We start from the raw sequence: 21,547 nt of genomic DNA, 5'->3' as shown, positions 1-21,547 counted from the left end.
CTTCAAAGGCATGATGTTTTCTTTGGGGATGTTATTTTTAAAAAGCCCTATGCTGATTTGTTGCCACTGGCAACCATATTCCAACAGTCATCTGCAACTCTCTTCTGTGGATAAAATGTTGGGATTCTTTTGTTTGGTGGAAGAGTTTCAAAAATCTTTTTCTCCCCTTTGGGCTAAAGGAAAACTAATAGATCACTGACTGATAGATAAATTATTTTAAAACTATGTACAAGAGAGATTTTGTTGGGGAAGGACAATGTGTATATTATGGTAATAACTGTCTTAAAAAGGTGTGTATATGATCCTATACATAGAAAACCCTGAGAGGTCTACAACAAAGCTTCTAGAACTCATAAATGAGTTTAGTAAAGTCGCAGGTTATAAGATCAATGCGCAAAAATCTGTGCATTTCTGTACACCAATAATGAGCAAGCTCAGGAGGAAATCAAGAAACAAATACTATTTACAATATTAAATAAAAAAATCAAATACCTAGGAATACATTTAACTAAAGATTTAAAAAACTTATACACAGAGAACTACACAAGACTGTTCAAGGAAATCAAAGAAGACCTAAATAAATGGAAGAATATTCCCTGTTCATGGATAGGGAAGACTAAATATTATTAAGATGTCTATCCTACGAAAACTGATCTACACATTCAATGCAATCCCAATAAAAGTCAACACACATTCTTTAAGGAACTAGAAAAACTAGCTATGAAATTTATTTGGAAAGGAAAGAGGCCCCGAATAGCTAAAGATATATTGAAAAAGAAAAACGAAATTGGAGGAATCACACTACCTGACTTGAAAACATACAACAAAGCTACAGTAGTGAAAACAGCATGGTATTGGCACAAGGAGAGACACACAGACCAATGGAGCCGAATTGAGAGTTCTGATATACATCTTCATATGTATAGTCATATAATATTCGATAAAGCCACCAAACCCTCTCAACTGGAAGAGAATGGCCTATTCAACAAATGGTGCCTGGAGAACTGGATATCCATATGTAAAAGAATGAAAGAGGATTACCATCTCACACCTTATACAAAAATCAACTCAAGATGGATCAAAGACCTAAATATAAGAGCCAAGACCATAAAGACTTTGGAAAGCTGTGTAGGGAAGCATATACAAGACCTTGTAATAGGAAATGGCTTCATGAACTTCACACCCAAAGCACGAGCAGCAAAAGAACAAATAGATAAATGGGACCTCCTCAAAATTAAAGCCTTCTGCACCTCAAAGGAGTTTGTCAAGAAAGTGAAAAGAGAGCCTACACAACGGGAGAAAATATTTGGTAAACATATATCGGATAGGAGACTTATAACCTGCATATATAAAGAATTCCTATATCTTGAAAATAAAAAGACAAACAACCCATTTAAAAAATGGGAAAAAGATTTAAACAGACACTTCTCCAAAGAAGCATACAAATGGCTAAAAAGCACATGAAAAAAAATGCTCCAAATCTCTAAGTATCAGGGAAATGCAAATCAAAACTACAATGAGATACCATCTTACTCCCATAAGATTGGCAGCTATGAAAAAAACAGAAGACTACAAATGCTGGAGTGGATGTGGAGGAATGGGCATACTCATCCACTGCTGGTGGGAATGCAGAAGGATCCAACCATTCTGGAGGACAGTTTGGCGGTTTCTCAAAAAACTAACCATAGATTTGCCATATGACCCAGCAATTCCACTTCTGGGTATATACCCAGCAGAACCGAAAACAAGGACACAAACCGATATAGGCACACCAATGTCCATAGCAGCATTGTTCACTATTGCCAAAAGTTGGAATCAACCCAAATGCCCATCAACAGATGAGTGGATCAATAAAATGTGGTAAATACATACAATGGAATACTACTCGGCTGTAAGAACAAACACACTACAAACACATGTGATAACATGGATGAATCTTGAGAACCTTATGTTGAGTGAAGCAACCCAGGCACTGAAGGACAAATACTACATGACCTCAATGATATGAAATAAGTAAACCAAGCTGCCTCAGAGAGCTAGAGACTGGATGATAGACTTAAAGGAAACTGGGGAGTAGAGGAAGGATATAAGCTGACACCTATGTGGGTGAAATCTATGATAAGCTGGAGGTAAGTATTTGTACAAGGAAGGGATAAAATGGGGGCATAGGGTTACCTTTGGGTGGGGCTTCGTGGGCTTGAGGGGGGCTAAGGATGGGCAGATGGGTAATATTGCCCAAGAAATTGGGGGGAGGGTGGGTCAACCTATGAACATAGGAGATTGTCAGGTATTTGGTTGAGAGTATAATGCTGAGAAAATTTTTTCAAAAATATAATAAGGAAGGTTACCTGTATAAGATGCTTAAAGGTGATAATCTGATGCAGGACAGGCTCCTAGGGAATATGTGAATGCTCATTTTGCCATAGTGGGTTATATCATTGGATAGAGACCCATATAATGAGAGTAGAGGTATACCCACATCTTGGGGAGGACTGATGCCCTCAAATAGAGGGAATTGTATCTCTCAAGAGAAATGGTGGCTCCCAGTGCATTAGGGCAGTTGAGCATGTCAAGCCCTCAACACTGTTGCAAGTATCTCTGAACATGGCTCTTCCAGCAATGAAGATTGATTGTCACTGTGGGTCCTAAGGGGAGGGGGAAAGAGATATTGAATAGATGGAACTAATGTAGCTGTGTGGGCAATAGAAGTGTTCCACAAGAGTACGCAAGGATAGATACAAAACATGTAAACTTACACCAAAAATATATAGGGGCTGATAGGCTAAAATGTAAATCATAATGTAAAACATAAGATAACTAAAAATTTAGAAAATTGTATAGTATAAAATATAAACCACAAACGTAAACACAAATGTTACCTTGTTTGAAAGCTATTGTCTCAATATCTGTACATCAGTTTCAGTAAATATAGTATGAATATGTAAAAAGATTATTGCTGTGGAAGGGAAAAGGTTTTATGTTGGATATGTCAGAGTACTGTATATTGTATATATGAATTACTGTGATCTAAAACTTTTGTGAAGATAAGCTTAGTAATGAGAAAAAAGAAAAGAAAAAGGTAGGACGTAGACACTGAGGAAAAGACGGAAGAAGTTGCCTTGCCAATTTGCATACAGGGCAACACTTATTGCAGTGATGGAACACAAAACATCAAAAACAAAGCTTTTGCATTTAAAAATGTTTTGATACCCCAATTTATTTTTACCTTAATTTTTCGGAATTAATATGTATTCTATATCTAACCTTTAAACTCATTGCTATATTCCATTTTACTATTAATGGAACCTGGCAATATATTGGACTTCACTTTTCAAGAAGTTTTGGATCACAGAGAGGTTCAACAATGGCAGGGGAGGAATACTGGTGTGGGATGTTATTGACAGAGGACACATGGTTGGCAGGGAGTTCTACAGGGCACATGTCCAGAGTACATAAAAATGTATGAATATTTTCATAGTGGATACAATTAAAAACAACAACTGAGGGAGTGTTGAGTTCCTAGCCAGGGGAGCTCTATCACAGTCCCTAAAGGAACAGCAACAATCCCCCAAGTGCAACGGCAAAGACCAAAAAAGAATGAAGGTCCAACAATGAGCCCTTGATACTAATGACTGTGCTTGTGAGCCTGTGCATGAGGGCCTGCAATAAGAACAAGGCCTAGAGCTGCAGGGTGCATAAGAGTTACTTCCTGAGAGCCTCCATGTTGCTCAAATGTGGCTAGTCTTGAAGCCAAACTCAGCATGTGAATGTATTGCCTTCCCCCCAGCATGGGACATGACTCCTGGGGATGAGCCTCCCTGGCGCCGAGGGATTACTACCAAGTACCAGCTGGTACTTGGATGATGTAACTAGAAAATGACCTTGAATAAAAGGGTCAACTCGGACCAGCAGAATATCTCAATCTACACATAATACCAGGAGTTAAAAATGCTTTTTGACCTGAATCAAAGGGGGAAATGGAACAAAGGAGTTTATATGGCTATGAGTCTCCAATAAGAGCTGAGAGGTTATCAGAGGAGTTGCCCTTATGCACACCTCAGCAGAGTCCCAGAGACAGATAAAGTAGATACAACCCCGGGTATTGGTTCTTCTGAGAGCCACAGAGACCCACAGGTTCTATGGTCATGGCAGATGGAGTTCAGGGCCATGTCAGTTGGCCCTACTTTGGAGTTTGTGTTTCTGTGTGATGTAGCTGGACTCAGATGTGATCTTTGTTCATAAGCCTCTCCTGTTACTTTTACCGGAACTGTAGTTGGTGCTGGGGTTTAATATATACTCAGGGGACTTGAATCTCTGGATTGACCATGTGATAGCCAGGCCCTGAGCCTCAACAGACTTCAGCTCCTACACTCTGGTTTATTGGACTTACCCCACTCAGCTAACATGGAGTTGAAGAAGGTCAACCACCACACCAGGGAGCCAAGAGTGCCTACAACTGAAAGCAGGATTGCATCCAGCATCCATGTGGAATCTGAGCCCCCTCTTGATATAGATGTGGAGTGGACACAACCATTCCAAGGTCCACAGGATGGAGGAATAGAGTATGGATTAGAATGGACTTACTGATATTCTATTCATGAACTGTTGTGATTAGTAATTGAAGAAAATGTGGCATTGGTGTGGAGAAAGTGGAAATGGTGGCTGCTGGGGGTAGGGAATGGGAGGAAAAGATGAGATGTGGGGGCATTTTCGGGACTTGGAGTTGTCCTGGGTGGTGCTGCAGGGACAGTTACCGGACACTGTATGTCCTCCCATGGCCCACTAGGTGGAATGTGGGAGAGTGAGGGCTATGATGTGGACCATTGACCATGAGGTGCAGTGGTGTTCAGAGATGTATTCACCAAATGCAATGAACGTCTCATGATGATGGAGGAGATTGTTGTTATGGGTGGAGGAGTGGGGTGAGGGGAGTGGGGGGTATATGGGGACCTCATATTTTTTGAATGTAATATTAAAAAAAAAAGAAAAAAAGGTGTGTATGACAAATGCACTGTATTTACCTGTAATTAACTGTACATTGGATGGATTGTATGTTTATGAATATGTTTCAATAAAATTGATTTTAAAAGGTATATGAAAGAAAATATTTATATATGTAAAAAATCTCTCTGGAAGTGTACACACAAAACACAGGTTACAGATGGCTGAGAGATGTACTTTCCACTTTCCACCCTTTTGTACTATTTTGATATATATTTTTTACCATGTGCATACATTATTTACTCAGAAAAATAATTGAAAAAAGATTTTTCAGTATAAGAAAAAGGGAACAAGTGGAAAAAAAACTTTATATTTAGGTATACTTTCACAACAATCCTGCAAGACAGTTATGTTATCCTTATTTCATAGCCAGAAAAACTGAAGCTCAGAGAGATGAAATACCCTGCTCACAATCACAAAGCTAGGATTAGAATTTAGGTTAATCTGAATCCAAAGCCAAGTTACTTTTCAGTTTTATACTCTTAATACGTCAGTAACTGTGATTGTAGCTATGATACAAATTGCAAGCAATAGTTAACAGTAATTTAAATTTCCTAGTTGCAACACTACTGACGCCTATGTTACAGAAGAAATAGCAACAGTAAATGAGAAGGTATATTTTTTCTAAGTCGACCAAAATATAACTAAAATTCAAAAACTTCCCAAGGTACTGTAGCAACCTTGTGCTGGTAACAACAAAGATACAATGCTACTACACAGTGCTGCTACACAAGAGGAGCGGCAAGCCTTCAGGGGCTCCACGCTATTTCCCTGTTTGCAATAGCTTGGCTGAAATAACTAAAGAATCTGACAAAGGTTAGGAATTAAGTTCATGAAGGAAGTGTTTCTATAATTAATGTAACATTGCAGTCTACAAATCTCTATCTTGTTTCTTCTTTTTTTTTTAAGATTTATTTTTTATTTATTTCTCTTCCCTTCTCCTTCCCCTCCATTGTCTGCTCTCTGTGTCCATTCGCTGTGTGTTCTTATTTGTCCACTTGCATTCTTTGTCAGCGGCACCAGGAATCTGTGTCTCTTTTTGTTGCATCATCTTGCTGGTCAGCTCTCTGTATGTGAGGCACCACTCCTGGGCTGCATCTTTTTCATGCAGGGTGGCTCTACTTTAGGGGTGCAATCCTTGCATGTGAGACTCCCCTATGCGGGGGACACCCCTGCGTGGCACGGCACTCCTTGTGCGCATCAGCACTGCGCATGGGCCAGCTCACCACACAGGTCAGGAGGCCCAGGGTTTGACCCTGGACCTCCCATGTGGTAGGCAGACGCTCTTTCAGTTGAGGCAAATCCGCTTCCCTTGTTTCTTCTTAAAGAAATTAAATAATGCTCAAGTGTTCTCTATCCTGTCATCAAGAATTCACTCTGAGATCCTGGGCCAAGCTGTGCCCAGACTTTTGACCCACAGAAAGTGTGAGACAATAAATGGGTTTTGTTTAGGAAACAAAAAGAAAAAGAATTCACCTTGAGTGAGGCTACAGAGGAGATGGCAATGAACCTGAATCTGTGTATAACGAGCCCCATTCCCCTTCCAAATCTTCTTTCCTCTTATTCTTGTATGTCATTTCTAGTTGAATTGGCAGGCCCCGTTTCCAGGTCAGGTGCCTATGTTTGCTCAGAAGGGGCAACGCTTGTTTTGTCGCCTTGCTTTAGAGTTAACAATTCCTGTACCTGTGATGAACGTGATCCATGATCAGAATCTCCCCACAAAATTTTCCTCATATGAAACAGGAGTCATAACAGGAGGCCAGACTGTATGTTCCCAAAGGTTCTTTCAAAAGGCTGCTTGAGCTCCCAGGCAGGCCTGACCGATGAACGTGGCTTATTTCCGCATGCGGCATGTGCTGGATGACCCTGGGGCAGAGGCAGAGCTGGAGGCTCACTCAGTCGAAAAAGCTCAGCGGTGTGGGGCGTGTCCCGGGTTGCATAAATCTGCTCACAGGCTTTCACTCCATCAAGCCTCGGGAGGATTTTTTAGGGATCGATTCACCTTTTCATACAAGGAAGGAAAGAATCGAAACATTACCGACGCAAGATGACGCAACAAAAAGAAACACAGATTCTCGGTGCTGCTGCTAAGGATAGAAGCGGTCACAGAAGAGCACGCAGGGAATGGACACAGGGAGCAGACAACTGGGTGGGGAGGGGAGAGAAATAAATAAAAAAATAAATGTTTAAAAAAAAATTACTGAAAAACTACCATTTGCCTTGCACTTTCACGGACCTCATCTTTTGAATTCTCAGAGCCCTCTGTGGCTGCTCTCCTGATTTTCATTCTATTGGTGAGAAAACGCAGGTGGGGAGAGGCCGAGACTAAGCTCACAGGAAAGGGCAAGGCCAAAGCCAGGACTAACACCCAGGAGACCTGACTGCACATTCTTTTTTAAATTAAATTAAATTAAATTTAATTTAATTTTCTTATTTCTCTCCCCTCCCTCCCCAGTTGTCTGTTCTCTGTGTCTATTTGCTGTGTTGTCTTCTTTGTCTGCTTCTGTTGTTGTCAGCGGCATGAGAATCTGTGTTTCTTTTCGTTGCGTCATCTTGTTGTGTCAGCTCTCCATGTGTGCGGCACCATTCCTGGGCAGGCTGCACTTTCTTTGGCGCTGGGCGGCTCTCCTTACAGGGTTCACTCCTTGCGCGTGGGGCTCCCCTACGCGGGGGATACCCCTGCGTGGCAGGGCACTCCTTGCGCGCATCAGCACTGCGCATGGGCCAGCTCCACACGGGTCAAGGAGGCCCGGGGTTTGAACCATGGACCTCCCATGTGGTAGACGGACGCCCTAACCACTGGGAACTGCTTCCCTGCACAGTCTAATGTGTAGATCAAATTCACTCTAAAGCACCGAGGAGACTTTGGCCTGTGCGTTTAAGTGAATTTAGCCAGGCTTGCCTAGGTGAAGCACTTGGAGGGCCACTGGACACACAACTTGTTCATCCAAAGGTTAGCTGTGTCCAGCATTGACAGGAACCTCATCACTAGGTGCTGCTGCTGCTACTTTTTTATCCATCCTGGGTTGCTCAAGTGGATTTCCAGATCAAGAGGATTCCAGCCTGAAGCCCAGTTTAGAGCTCAGGAGCCTGAAATGCCTGTAGAGCCGAGAGGCTAGGATGTGCGTTTATGCCAGTCAACACTCGAGGCTGGGGGAGGGGGGCGGGGGGGAGGAGGAGGGAGAGAAGGGCGAGGAGTAGGGGGAGGGAGGGAGGGAGATGGGGGGAGCGAAGGGAGAAGAAAAGGGAGAGGAGAGAGAGGTGGGGGGAGCGAAGGGAGAAGAGAAGGGAGAGGAGGGAGAGGTGGGGGGAGGGAGGGAGGAAGAAAGGGAGAGAAGGAAAAGAGAAGGGGGGGAGAAAAAGGGAACTGGGGTTGGGAGAGCGGAGGAAAGACAGCGGGGTGACTATGCCGCACTCCACCTGAGGAGCATCGGCCCTGTCGGGAGAGGGCTCTGAAGAATGCAGGAACCGGACGTTCCTTCAGCCAGCCTCAGTTTCCCTGTACTTCTCACCCACGTTTTTGTGATTCCAAATCTCATTTGGCCTACACTCGTTTCTGTTTTCAAAAACTACCCCGAAACCCCTAGAATGAAATTCCCAGATACTCCAGCGATTACAAGCAGTGACACACACACACACACACACACACACACACACACACAAAAAAAAAAGCAGTGACAAAAATCTGGTGTGAGAAACTCACTTTTCTGGGTCTGAAGAGATAGAAGTCACTGGTGCTTTTGGATTCTGAGCGATTCTCCGCCGTCTTCGTCCCTGGCCTGTCCTTGCTCTGGTCTGTGGTGTGTTTTCGTGAGGAAAAGAGCTGCGGGAGGAGAGCCCTGGTCTCGGGCTGAGGGCTGAGGGCGTGGGTCTCGGCTGAGGGCCACATCTCCCCCCCCCACGCCATGAGCCCCCAGGGGCAGGCGGGCCTTGAGGCCCAAGGCGGCCGATGTGCTAACCCCTGACTGTGCGGGGAGAGCCCTTGGGTTCCGGAAGACCGACTGCCATTGTTCTCAAAAGGAACTTCTGTGAAGAACTTTAAGGAAAAGAGCAAAGAAACCAGATAATTTTTACAGATTTACTCGGCTTCCCGAAGCCTCTTCAGATTCTGATGGGGAGGCTGCCACGGAACGTTGCCCCTTGCCCTGGGTGGGTCTTTTCCTTCCCTGGGCCCTGGCTCTGCCTTTCTCTGTCCTTCCCTCATCCTCAGGCAGGGCTCAGGCTCAGGGCCTTCAGCTGTCCCTGCTTTTTAAACTCCAAGGAAAGAAAGTACTTTCCTAAGAAGTGTTTTTGCATGGCTGGGCATAAAGGCGCATTGATGAAAGTATTGTACGGCTGCAGGCTGTCTTGTGCTGAGTGAATTCCTTCTCAGCGTCTCCTCACCTATGGATTCGAGAATCTTCTGCCAGGCACCGGTCGTTGCTCTGATGATTTCCACCTAGTTTCAGGCCTGCAGGCGTGTCTGTCAAGGCAGCTTCTAAGTGGTAATCTTCTACACCAGCACACCTCTGCCTGCTTTCTTTACTGGCACCGTCGTTTCGGTTTCAGGAGCCAGTCTGCATCCAATGACGCCTTCCAGAATGCACAAGACTGCTCGCTGCCCTCCCACGGGGAAGTCCAGGAGCCGTGGCACACACTGTTGTTCGGCCCCGTGGCAGCTCTGACAAGCCTGCTCCTGCCTCCTGAACCCAAGCTCATCACGCTTCTCAGCCTCCCCCACCATCACGCTTAGTGCACCTGCACCACTGGTGACCGTCTCTCAGTGGCGAGCTAACAGATGGTGGCGCCAGACAGCACTGGAAACCAGTCGCAGCTACTTACTCGCAGGGCAACTTTGGCAAATTACTGAATTTCTCCAAACCTCAGTTTCCCTGTCTGTAAAATGGGGTTACTGATAGGATTAAATGACTTAATATAAGTGAAACGTTTAGGAGAGTCCCTAGCACAGAGTAAGAACGATATGGTAGCTCTTATCATTGTGATTATTAATTTAAAAAGTAACTTAATGACACGCATCATATACATGAACAGTTCAGCCCAAGAACTGATCCCTCTTTTCACCTTCACTGTCTTCTCCCCGAACCTCTGAGCTCCTTAAGGGTTAGATTTGTGCACAACTTAGCAATTGCTGGTCCGGCTGTCTTGGGGGCTGCAGGGTGGACAGTGGTTTTAGATCGACACAGGGTGGAACCAGGCTGCCTTGGTCTCAATTCTGACTTGGTCACATAATTGGTGAGTGACTTGGGGCAAGCTACTTGACCTTCCTAATCCTCAGTTTCTTCCTTTGTAAAATGTGAAAATCCCAAATACCTATCTATACCTTCTCTCCTTGGGATGCTGCAAGTATTAAAAATTACAGCGTATGTAAGACCCCTCGTCACGATGTCGGCCACAGTTTTCTCTCGGCCAGCTTCAAAGCAAGGAGCTAGATTGGTAGTTCCTATTTCAGAGGAATTCTTTCTTCTTTCTTTTATTCATTCCTATTAAGTTCTAACCCTAAACTTTCTTGATAAGGAATTCGGTGTAACCAAATTATTTGGTGGATAAAAAGCCAAGGAACGTTCGGGATCTTTTCTCAACCGTGTAGTAAGTCTAATGTTACAACCAGTTAGCCAGAGAGAAGTGGGGTTCCAGCTCAGAAGGCTCTGGGGGCCACCGCTGCCTTGGGCCACTGAGTGGCTTCGCGAGCTGCTCTTGGAATCTCTTGGAGCCATATTCTCAGCAGCTGCTGTGAGTTGAACTGTGTCCGCACCCAGAAGATACGTTCAAGCCCAGAGCCCATGAATGGAAACAGGGTCTTGTAGAGGTAGTTACATTAGGATAAGGTCATGCTGGAGTAGGATGGGCCCCAGACCAAGCTGACAAGTGTCCTTAGAAGAAGAGACAGTGCTCGCTTCGGCAGCACATATACTAGGATTGGAGCGATACAGAGAAGATTAGCATGGCCCCTGCGCAAGGATGACACGCAAATTCGTGAAGCGTTCCATATTTTATAAAATACGTTATTAAGATAAAAAAAAAAAAAAAAAAAAAAGAAGAAGAGACAGAGACCCAGACACCAGGGAGGAGGCCCTGTGGACACGGCGGCAGAGACGAGTGAGGCGGCCACAGGCCGAGGAGGCTGAGGATTGCCAACAACCAGCTGAGGCTGGCAGGAGGCAAGGAAGGCTCCTCTCCCTGAGGCCCAGAAGGAACACGCCCTCCAACGCTGGGACCTCAGACTTCCAGCCTCTGGGAATGCGACAAGAAATCCCTGTCGTAGTAAGCCACAGTTTGTGGTGCTTTGTCGTGGCAGCCCTAGGAAACGAATACACCACTTTTTCTTTTCTTTTCTTTTCTTTTTTAAGGAGGTATCGGGCATTGAAGCCAGGACCCCATACATGGGAAGCGGGAGCTCAGCCACTGAGCTACGCACAGTCCTCAATACCAACTTTTTATCAATATAAATACACCAAGGCTTCCTTGAAATAAAATACTCTTGAAAAACATTGAAGTTTGTAATAAAAAGAGAAAAAAACGTCTATGCCTCGTGCATTACAAAAGTTTGTCCCAGAATGGTTTAAAACTCTGAAGTATCATCTCTATTTCAGACACATTTTTGGTCACTTTGTAATTTTTACAACAGTAAACAAGAAATCATTCAACTTCACATGCTGCTTCTATTCATAAAACTGTCTTTGTTGATAGGGTCATGTCTATGACATGAAAAGTAAACAACTGCACTTTGATGCCAATGATAACTTTGGCTCTAAGGAACAAAAGTCCACCACACTTTTAAAGTGCTTATGCACTTTTAAAGTGCCATGCATCCATACATATACCACTTTCATGGTTACTGAGACCATGCTGAATTAAAACACAAAACATTAATGGAAGCAGTTAATTGCAAAGCCACATAAAGGGCAGATTCAATTTCAATGGTTGATGACAGCGTTCCCTAGGACATATGGAAAGCCCACCCTATTAATCCACTCTTTAAAAGAAAGGTTTATTTTATTTTATTAAAGATTTTATTTATCCTGCCTCCCATTGTTTGTGCTCACTGTCTGCTTTCTGTGTCTGTTTGTTGCATGCTCTCTGTGTTTGCTCTTCTTTTTTAGGAGGCACCAGGAACCAAACCCAGGACCTCCTATGTGGAAGGGAGATGCCCAATCTCTTGAGCTATATCTGCACCCCGCTCATTTTGTCTGTCATTGTGTTTCCTTATTATGTCATCTCTCTCTCTTTTTTTAAAAGATTTATTATCACTTTTTTATCTCTCTCCTTCCCCCCCTGCCCTGTATTGTCTGCTCTCTGTGTCCATTCGCTGTGTCTTCTCGTGTGTGTGCTTGGATTCTTGTCAGCAGCACCTGGAATCTGTGTCTCTTTTCGTTGCGTCATCTTGCTGCATCAGCTCTCTGTGTGTGCGGCACCACACCTGGGCAGGCTGTGCTTTTTTCGTGCTGGGCGGCTCTATTTATGGGGCGCGCTTCTTGTGTGTGGGGCTCCCCTCCGCACGGCACTCCTTGTGTAAGCACTGCACATGCGTCTGCTCACCACATGGGTCAGGAGGCCCTGGGTTTGAACCGTGGACCTCCCATGTGGAGCCAAATCTGCTTCCCTATGTCATCTTGTTGCGCCAGCTCACTGCATCAGCGTGCTGTCTTGCTAGTCCTCTTTAGGAGGCACCAGGAACCAAACCTGGGGCTGCCCATGTGTTGGCAGGCACCCAGCTGCTTGAGCCACATCCGCTTCCCTTATTTTTCTTAACTTTTTATTGTAGTGACCGATCTAAAGCACAGAATTTCCTATTTTAAACACATTCACGTGAACAATTCAGTAGTGTAAATTATATTCACAGTATTGAGCTACCATTATCAATGCACATTGCCCCTCCTTTTTCATAGCCTCAAACAGAAACTACTTATTAAGCTGTAATTCCCTCTTCCCAACCCACCCACCACTTCTGCCCCTGGTAACCTATAAAACACCTTCTCTCTCTATGAAGTTTGCTTCTTCTAGGTATTTCATATAAAAAAGATAATACAAAATTTGCCTTTTTGTATCTGGCTTATTTCATTCAATGTCTTCAAGGTTCATCTATATTGGAGCATGCATCTAAACTTCATTCCTTTCTACAGCTGAATATTCCTTTATATGTATGTACCACATTTTGTTTATCCAGGCTTCCAATGATGGACACTTAGGTTGTTTCTACCTTTTGGCAACTGTGAATAATGCTGCTATGAAAACTGGTAGACAAATACCTGTTGTGTCTCTGTTTGAGTTCATTCAGGTATCTACCAGAAGTGGGATTACCAGGTCATATGGTAATTCTATTTTTAATTTTCTGAGGCTCTGCCAAACCCCTTTCCACAGTGGCTGCACCATGCTAGGGTGCCCCCAACAACATAGAAGTGTTCCTGTTTCTCTACACCTTTGACAATCATTATTTTCTGTGTTTTTATTTACAGCCATCCTACTGGGTATGAAGTAGTAGTATTTGATTGTGGATTTGATTTGCATTTCCCTGATGACCAATGATGATGAGCATCTTTTCACTTGCTTCTTGGCCATTTTCATATCTTCTTTAGAGAAATGTCTATTCAAGTTCTTAATTCACTCATTTTATTTCTTAATTCTCACAAAAGTTCTGTATTTGGCCATGCATGGCACTTATTATTTTTTTAAAAGTCTTATTCCTTGATTAGAATAATAAGTTGATATAATGTGAAAGGGTAAAAGTACATTAAGTTAATAAAAATAGTAACACACTAATTAAACAGTCCTACACCTCCTGATGTAGTCCAGTATCTCCTGAAAAATAACTCACCACACACAAGAAGGCAATGAAAGGAACAACTGCCTTGATACCCAGTGGAATAAAACTAGGTGAAGAGGGACTATGCTATTAATTTAAGAAAACACTACAAGGAAAAAAAAACACAATTCTGTAGGTATAAAGGAAGATGTCAGAGCCACAGAGTCCACCTAGAGGATAAGGCCAAACACACTCAACTGAACTCTGTAGTATTGAGAGTTGGCTGATAATATCAGGAGGGCCACTGGATCAGTGATTCTCAAAGCAGAAAGCTGTAATGAACAGCCTGTGCAGCTTTAAAAAATTCTTCAACCTTATATGTACCTAACAACAAAGTCCCGAAATACATGAAGCAAAAATCGACAGAACTGAAGAAAGAAACAGATATTTCTACAATAATAGACTTCAGTACTCTGCTTTCAATAATGGACAGAACAACCAGAGAGATCAATAAGAAAACAGAGGACTTGAGCAACACTATAAACCAATTAGTCTTAATAGACATATACACAGCACTCAACTCAACAATAGTAGAATACACATTCTTTTTAAGTGCATATGGAATATTCTCCAGGATACAGCATATGTTACGCCACAAAACAAGTCTTAAAAAATTGAAAAAGACTGACATCATATGAAGTATCTTTTCTAATCACAATGGATTTGAACTAACTCACAAACATGTGGAAAATAAATAACAAACTCTTAATCAATGGGTTAAAGAAGACTTCAGACGATAAATTAAAAAATACCTTAAGACGAATAAAAACAAAACCACAACACACCAAAAACTTATAGGATGCAACAAAAGCAGTGATCAGAAGTAAATCTATAACTGTAAATGACTATATTAAAAAAGATCTTAAAATCAATAACTTAATTGCGTACCTTAAAGAAAAGGAAAAAGAAGAGCAAACTAAATCCAAATCAAGCAGAGGGAAGAAACTTATAAAGAGCACAGCAGAAATGAACAAAATAGTGAATAGAAAGGCACTAGAGTAAAGGAATGCAACCGAATGTTGGTACTTTGACAACAAATTTGGCAAAACTTTAGCTACCCTAAGAAAAAAAAGAAATTTGAAAATTATTCTAAGGTCTCAAAACTATAACTAGAAACAAAAGAGGTGACATAACTATCAAGTTTATAGAAATAAAAAGGATTATAAGAGAACACTATGAACTATATACTATACGCTAACAAATTGGAAAATCAAACCAAATGAAAAATTCTTGGAATCATACAAGCTATCAAATTGATTTAAGAAGAAATAAAATATCTGAATACCTATAATAAATAAGGAGATGGAATCGATAATCAAAAACCTCCCAACAAAGAAAAGCCCAGGACTACATAGATTCACCAGTGATTCTGATTCTACAAAATACGCATCAAGACCAATTCATTCTCAAACCCTTCCAAAAAATTAAAGAGAAGGGGACACTTCCTAACTAATTCTGTGAGAACTGCATTATCCTGATACCAAAGCTGGACAAACACAAGAAAACAATAGACCAATACACTTTATGAATATGGAATCAGAAATTCCCAATGAGGTATGAGTAAATCAAGTTCAGCAGCATATTAAAATGATTATACATCATGACCAAGTGGGATTTATCCCAGGAATGCAAAGATGGTTGAGAATAAATGTAATTCACTATGTTAAAAAATGATAGAAATAAACCACATGACCACCGCGACTAAGGCAGAAAAAGCATTTGAAAAAAATCCAATAACCTTTCATGATAAGAACGTTAAATGAACTAAGAATAGAAGGGAACTTCTCAAAAAGATAAAAGGCATATATGAAAAAATCAGGAGTGGATATGGCTCAAGCAGTGGTATAAGATACTCCAGGGTTCTACTCCAACACAGAATCTTTGAACAACTAGCAAAAACTGGCAATTGTCTTCTTCAGAGCACCAGAAAACAGTTAAAGGTTTGCAATAACTGGGCAAGCACTGAATCAAGAAAATACAGCTTTCGGGAAACAGACCTGGCCCAGTGGTTAGGGCGTCCGTCTACCACATGGGAGGTCCGCGGTTCAAACCCCGGGCCTCCTTGACCCGTGTGGAGCTGGTCCATGCACAGTGCTGATGCGTGCAAGGAGTGCCCTTCCACGCAAGGGTGTCCCCTGCGTAGGGGAGCCCTACGTGCAAGGAGTACGCCCGTAAGGAGAGCTGCCCAGCGCGAAAGAAAGTGCAGCCTGCCCAGGAATGGTGCCACCCACACTTCCGGTGCCGCTGACGACAACAGAAGCGGACAAAAGAAACAAGACACAGCAAATAGACACAGAGAACAGACAACCGGGGGTGGGGAATTAAATAAATAAATAGATCTTTAAAAAAAAAAAAAGAAAATATAGCTTAAAAACGGTAGGTGGTGCCCTTGATTTCCTCTCCCCAACAGCCTCTCCAGCTTGGTGTGGAGCCAACCTGTCCCTCAGTGTGGGTCCCTGGTCCTATTCCAGATGGAGCAGAGTAACTCCTACATGCATATCAAAGTGTATGTATGCCTGTAAAAATCTTTCTGGTGGGAGTCCAAAGGACTGAACCAGGAAACTTGTCTCTGGCTCATTGTCCCAAAAGTTGCCTTGCATATAAAAGCAGCTTGTGAACAGCTAAATCAGGGTAAGAAACAACCAAATTGAAGAGCCCTAGGATGAAGGATTCCTGGTTTTCAGACATACAACACCTGGGATACAGAAAGCTTATTTCACAGAGAGAAGCAGGGGGCATTCTGATCCTGTAAATGGGGGAGTTCCTAAGGCCATGAGTACATGCCCAGGACAAGATGAATGCTCAGAAAAAGAGAGGGCCCTCCACTTGCACTGTGGGCGAATCTTCAAATTCACTGATAGGAGAGTTCATCTCTCAAGCTCATGTCTCAAGAAGAGCACCAGTCAATACAGAGCCAGTTTGCAGACCGTGAAAGGTGTTTGTTGTGTTGTTGTTGTTGTATCCTAGTGCTCGAGCACTAGCTAGATACAAACATAAGGGACACCCTTAAGGAGTATGCAACAAAAGAGTAGAAGACAAAGGCACAGGAAATGATGGTCCATTCAAAGTAACAAGATAAAAATCCAGATACCACCGACAAAACCCAGACTTTGAACATACCAAAGACATTAAAAAACTGATGTTCAAAGAGCTAAAGGGAAACACAGAGAAAAAACTAAAGGATATAGGTAAATGATATACAGTCAAAATGAGAATCTCAATAATATGATAGAAAGGAACATGAACAGAGTTGAAGACTGCAATGACTGAAACAAAACATTTCCTAGAGGGGTTCAAGAGTAGATTAGAGGCAGCAGAAGAATCAGTGAAGTCAAAGATAAGATATGTTGCGGAGAAGAAAGAAAAATGAAGAAAAGTGAACAGAGCCTAAGAGACCTGTGTCACACCATCAAGTGAACCAATATATGCATTATGGGGGTCCCAGGAGGAGAGAAAGGACAAAGGAATATTCAAAGAAATAATGGCAGAAAACCTCCCCAAATTTAATGAAAGGCATGAATATACACATTCAAGAATCCCAATGAACCCCAAACAGGATGAACTTGAGGAGAAGCACACCCACCCACATAGCTGTCCACCTGCTGAATGCCAAGGACAAGGAGAGAGTTCTAAAAACTGCAAGAGAAAAGTTCATGGCAGCATTATTCACAAAGGCCAAAAGGTGGCAAACTAACCCAAGTGTCCATGAATGGAAGACCGGATAAGCCAAATGTGATATACAATGGAATGTTAGCCAAAAAAAAAAAGAATGATGTTTAGATCCATGGTATAATATGGATGAACCTCTAAGACTTAGTGTTGAATGAAATAAACCAGACACAAAAGGACAAATTTCACTTATGTGAAATAATTCACACATGTAAATTCATATTCAGAAGTGAGAATACAAGTTACAAGGGGAAGGGTCAGGGATGAGGAATGTGGAGTTAATGTTCAATTGGTATAGATTTCTATTTGGAGTGATGGAAAAGCTTTGGTAAATGATGGTGGTGACAGCAGCACACTACTAGCACTGAACTGTGTGCTGAACCTGGCTAAGATGTTTAATTTTAGGTTGCGTATGTGTGGGAGATGGACTCATATTCCCCCCCGCCCCCCGCACACAAAGGTATGAACTCATGTGTATTGAAGACCTTTGCTGATACCAGTGAAGGCGTGCCCAACCTGAATGAGCATGAGACTTTGATCCAACAGGGCTGAAGCTCTTACAAGCAAAGACAACTGGATCCTGAGGAGAAGCCACGGAGAGCAGCAAGTAGCTGGAAGTCAATGGAACCCAGCAAGAAAGGAGAAGATAGGCCATGTGCATTGTCATGGGACAGAAAAGTCAAGGACCAAGGATTGCCAGGAGCCAGTCCTGGAATGCCAGTCTTCAGGGAGAAAGTGTCACCTTTCTGATGTCCTACCTTTGGCCTTCTTGTAGCCTCAAAACCTGACCCAATAAATTCCCATTGTTTAAGCTAATCCATTGTATTGTTTCTCTTTTAACAGCCAGGAAATTAAAACTGTTTTGATTAACAGAAAGTGGGGCACAGCTTTGACAAATACCCAAAAATGTAGAAATGGCTTTGAAATTGAATAATGGGTAGGAGACTGGACGAATTGTGAGGGGCTTGATAGGAAAAACCTAGAAGAGACTGTCACCCCGAAGAAACTGTTGGGAGAAATATGGACTTTTTAGGTGCTTCCCATGAGGACTTAGAAGGAAATGACGAATGTGTTATTGGACACTGGAAGAAAGGCAATCCTTGTCACAAAGTGGTGGAGAACTTGGTAAAATTGTGTTCCGATGGGTGGAAGGCAGAATTTGAAAGCTATGAACTTGGATATTTAGCTGTGATTTCCAAGCTACATGTGGAAGGTACAGCCTGGTTTCCCCTTGTAGCTTATAGTAAAATGCAAGAGGAAAGGGATGAGTTGAGATTTAAACTCTTAAGCACAAAGGTACCAGAAATTGATGGTTTGGAAAACTCTCAGCCTATCCAGGAGGCATGCTCTGAGACTAGGGCGAGAAGAAGTCCATCAGGGACTTCCCTAAGCTGTCGGGAAGTGACTCCCCAGAGGGCAGGGCTCCACGACAGGGTTTAACTGAACAAGCCCTTGCTAAAGACTCTGAACGTGGAACCAGTCAGCCATTTCAGTGGAAGTCAGGATTGGAGATGCAGCCATCCAGGGAGGGTCTGTGGAAAGCACTAGTGACTGATGGTTTGCTTGAACTGCACGCAAAGACAAGGTTTTGTAAAATCTGTATGAGCAGAACCACTGCCAACTGGTACTGAAAGGGACAGAGAAGGGACAAATTGAAGGAAGAACAATTTCAAGGGCAGAACCATGGAAGCAAAGGTCCAGACCAAAAAGATCTGGGGCCAAGCGAGCAGGCCTACCCACGTGCGTGGAAAGCGGGGATCTACTCCTGTAGTGGAGGGGACAGGTCATTTGCCTGAAGCTGCGAGGGAGCAGGCCTCGTGCCTGTTGTTTAGGGGCAGTGCTGCCATCCAGTGCTGAGAGGGTGGGACCTGTGTCCTGACATTCACGGGTAGCCTGGCCACTGTTCTGATGCTGAGACGGTGGGACCTTCTCATCGTTGATGTGCAAGAGCTTGGAAGGGTTGGAGCTGCTGCTGGATCAGGCCTGGAGGACAAAATAATCTTACTAGAATAGAACTGTACAACACAAGAGTGAACCCCAGTGTAACAATATTAATATATGTATAATGTTTCATCCATTTTAACAATTGTACCACACTAATGCAAAATGTTAGTAATGGGGGAAATGTGTGTGTGTGTGTGTGAGAGAGAGAGAAGTATATGGGAACTCTATTTCCTGTATGATTTTTCAATAAACCTGTAACTGCTCTAAAAAAAAAAAAAGGAAAAAGTACTGATATGTGTTACAATATTTTCATGTTGTAACCTTGAAAATATCATGGTAATTTTAAGAAGCCCTATACAAAAGACCACATATGGTATGAGTCAATTTATGCGAAATGACCAGAATTGGCAAATCCATAGATTTAGTCCATAGATTCGTGGTTGCCAGGGGCTGGAAGCAGGGGTGGGAGGAGTATGGGGACTGACTGCTAATGCCTATGGAGTTTCCTTTTGGGGTGATGAAAATGTTCTGGAATTGATTGTGGTGACGCTTGCACAAATTTGTGAATATACTAGAAACCATTAAAGGGTGAGGGTGACGTTTATGGTATGTGAATTATATCTAAACCATAACAAAAAAATCACAGAAAAAAATCCTTTAACCATTCACTGGTTTGGGAATCACTGATATAATGAAAGCCTGTTACCAATGGGAATATGCTCTAATCCCTCAGGTATACAGTGAGGGGGAATGTGGTTGAGAATTCATTGCTCAAAATGATTTCAAATACTGATAATCCTTCAAGCATGTAATTTAACAGGAAATATTTCAAAACATTCCTCATCAATAAAGTAAAAATATTTCATGTATACGTGTAAAATTATTTTCATCCAACTTTTTAGAATTTGCCTTTTTTCAAGGAGGAACCAGGGATTGAACCTGGGACCTCATACATGCAAAGAGGCGCTCAACCACTGAGCTATACATGCTTGGTGAGAATTTGACATTTTTAAAAGAATTCTGTGCAAACTAGGTTGAAAAAAAACTAGTACAGATTTAATTTGTTACTCATTTATAGGCATTTTGGAAAATCTTTCTTATATTCATCTTTTCACCCCACAAATATTTATTGAGCACTTACTATATGCCAAGCATTCTTGGCATGGGGATACAGGTCTGAAAGACAGAGTTAAATGTCCCTGCTACTGTGTAGCTGATGCTCTGGTGGAAGCAGGTCCACCACCAGAAAGGAAGAAGAAATTATCAGAGAGTGACTGGCGACTTTGAAGAAATTAAAGTGGACAGACTCAATTTGGTGCTGAGGGGGCATGGCCACCCAGGATGTCTCTGTTCCTGGGGTCTTATTTGGGGAAAGGTATGAGTCAACAAGACAGTATCAGCAGAAGCCACGAGCCATTCTGTCTCTGAAACACATACAAATGAAATCTGGGTTGCCAGGTCAGTCTTCCAAACGCAAATGGGCAAATTAAAAAAACTCAACAGCACCAGCTTTTTGTTTTATTATTTATTTATTTTAATACAAAGCTTTGGCATTAGCAATTTTATGAAAAAATAAAATGTACTAAAAATAAATGCTTGTGTGGCATGATTGGTAAATGATGCACAAAAATAGGTTCTTTTTTTTCCTTCAAGGCAATCAGTCAGAAAGCAGTTTTTTTTCCTTCTTCAAAACCATTCTACCCTATGGAATAAAAAGAAAAAAGATAAAAGGTCATGAATTAGTCAAAGGGCAGTTGCCAATGTTTTAAAAATAACAGAGAACATGATCCTGCCTGGAGAATGAGGGTGGCCTGGGCACAGCCCCCTGCTATGCCCTAACCCTGTCTGTGTCAGTGAACTATCAGCGTTTCCCTGAAATCCACAGGTTCAGACCTGTGGTCAAGTGTACGAGTGATTTGAGAAGTGCTTTAATATTCCCAAAAGGAAGGTGGTTTCAAAAAATTATAGGTCTAAGAGCATCTTGGTTAAAAGATACAGGGACAATTATTATGTGAGGTACAAGTTTTCCGGGTTCAAATATACGCTCTAAATGCTGAGTATCCCGACATCTGCAGCGGTTTGTCTTTGAAATAAGTTCCCCTTTCATCCTTCCAACAAGAGTTTGTTGCTTAC

General features: G+C 42.4%; 1 protein-coding gene and 1 non-coding gene across 4 annotated transcripts in view; one reads left to right on the top strand and one right to left on the bottom strand.

The window, feature by feature from the left end:
• RNF130 (ring finger protein 130) overlaps window positions 1-21,547 on the bottom strand; it is a 154,643-nt gene that overhangs the window by 16,310 nt on the left and 116,786 nt on the right. For 2 of the 3 annotated variants that reach the window (XM_004478142.3, XM_058283262.1), the window contains one exon: window positions 20,925-21,116. The exons of the other annotated variant lie outside the window; for it this stretch is intronic. In XM_004478142.3, the coding sequence (XP_004478199.2) occupies window positions 21,101-21,116 (16 nt within the window). In that variant the 3' untranslated portion in view covers window positions 20,925-21,100. Of the gene's footprint in view, window positions 1-20,924; window positions 21,117-21,547 lie in introns of those variants that run through there. 3 annotated transcript variants of the gene reach the window in all.
• Window positions 10,888-10,994, top strand: LOC111760449 (U6 spliceosomal RNA). Its single transcript, XR_002794129.2, has one exon. It is a non-coding gene; the product is annotated as a U6 spliceosomal RNA (small nuclear RNA).

This window comes from Dasypus novemcinctus, chromosome 2 (genome assembly GCF_030445035.2).
Source record: "Dasypus novemcinctus isolate mDasNov1 chromosome 2, mDasNov1.1.hap2, whole genome shotgun sequence".
NCBI classification, from domain to species: Eukaryota; Metazoa; Chordata; class Mammalia; order Cingulata; family Dasypodidae; genus Dasypus; species Dasypus novemcinctus.
Note: the sequence above shows the minus strand (reverse complement) of the source record. Positions and strands in the feature narration are given on the sequence as shown.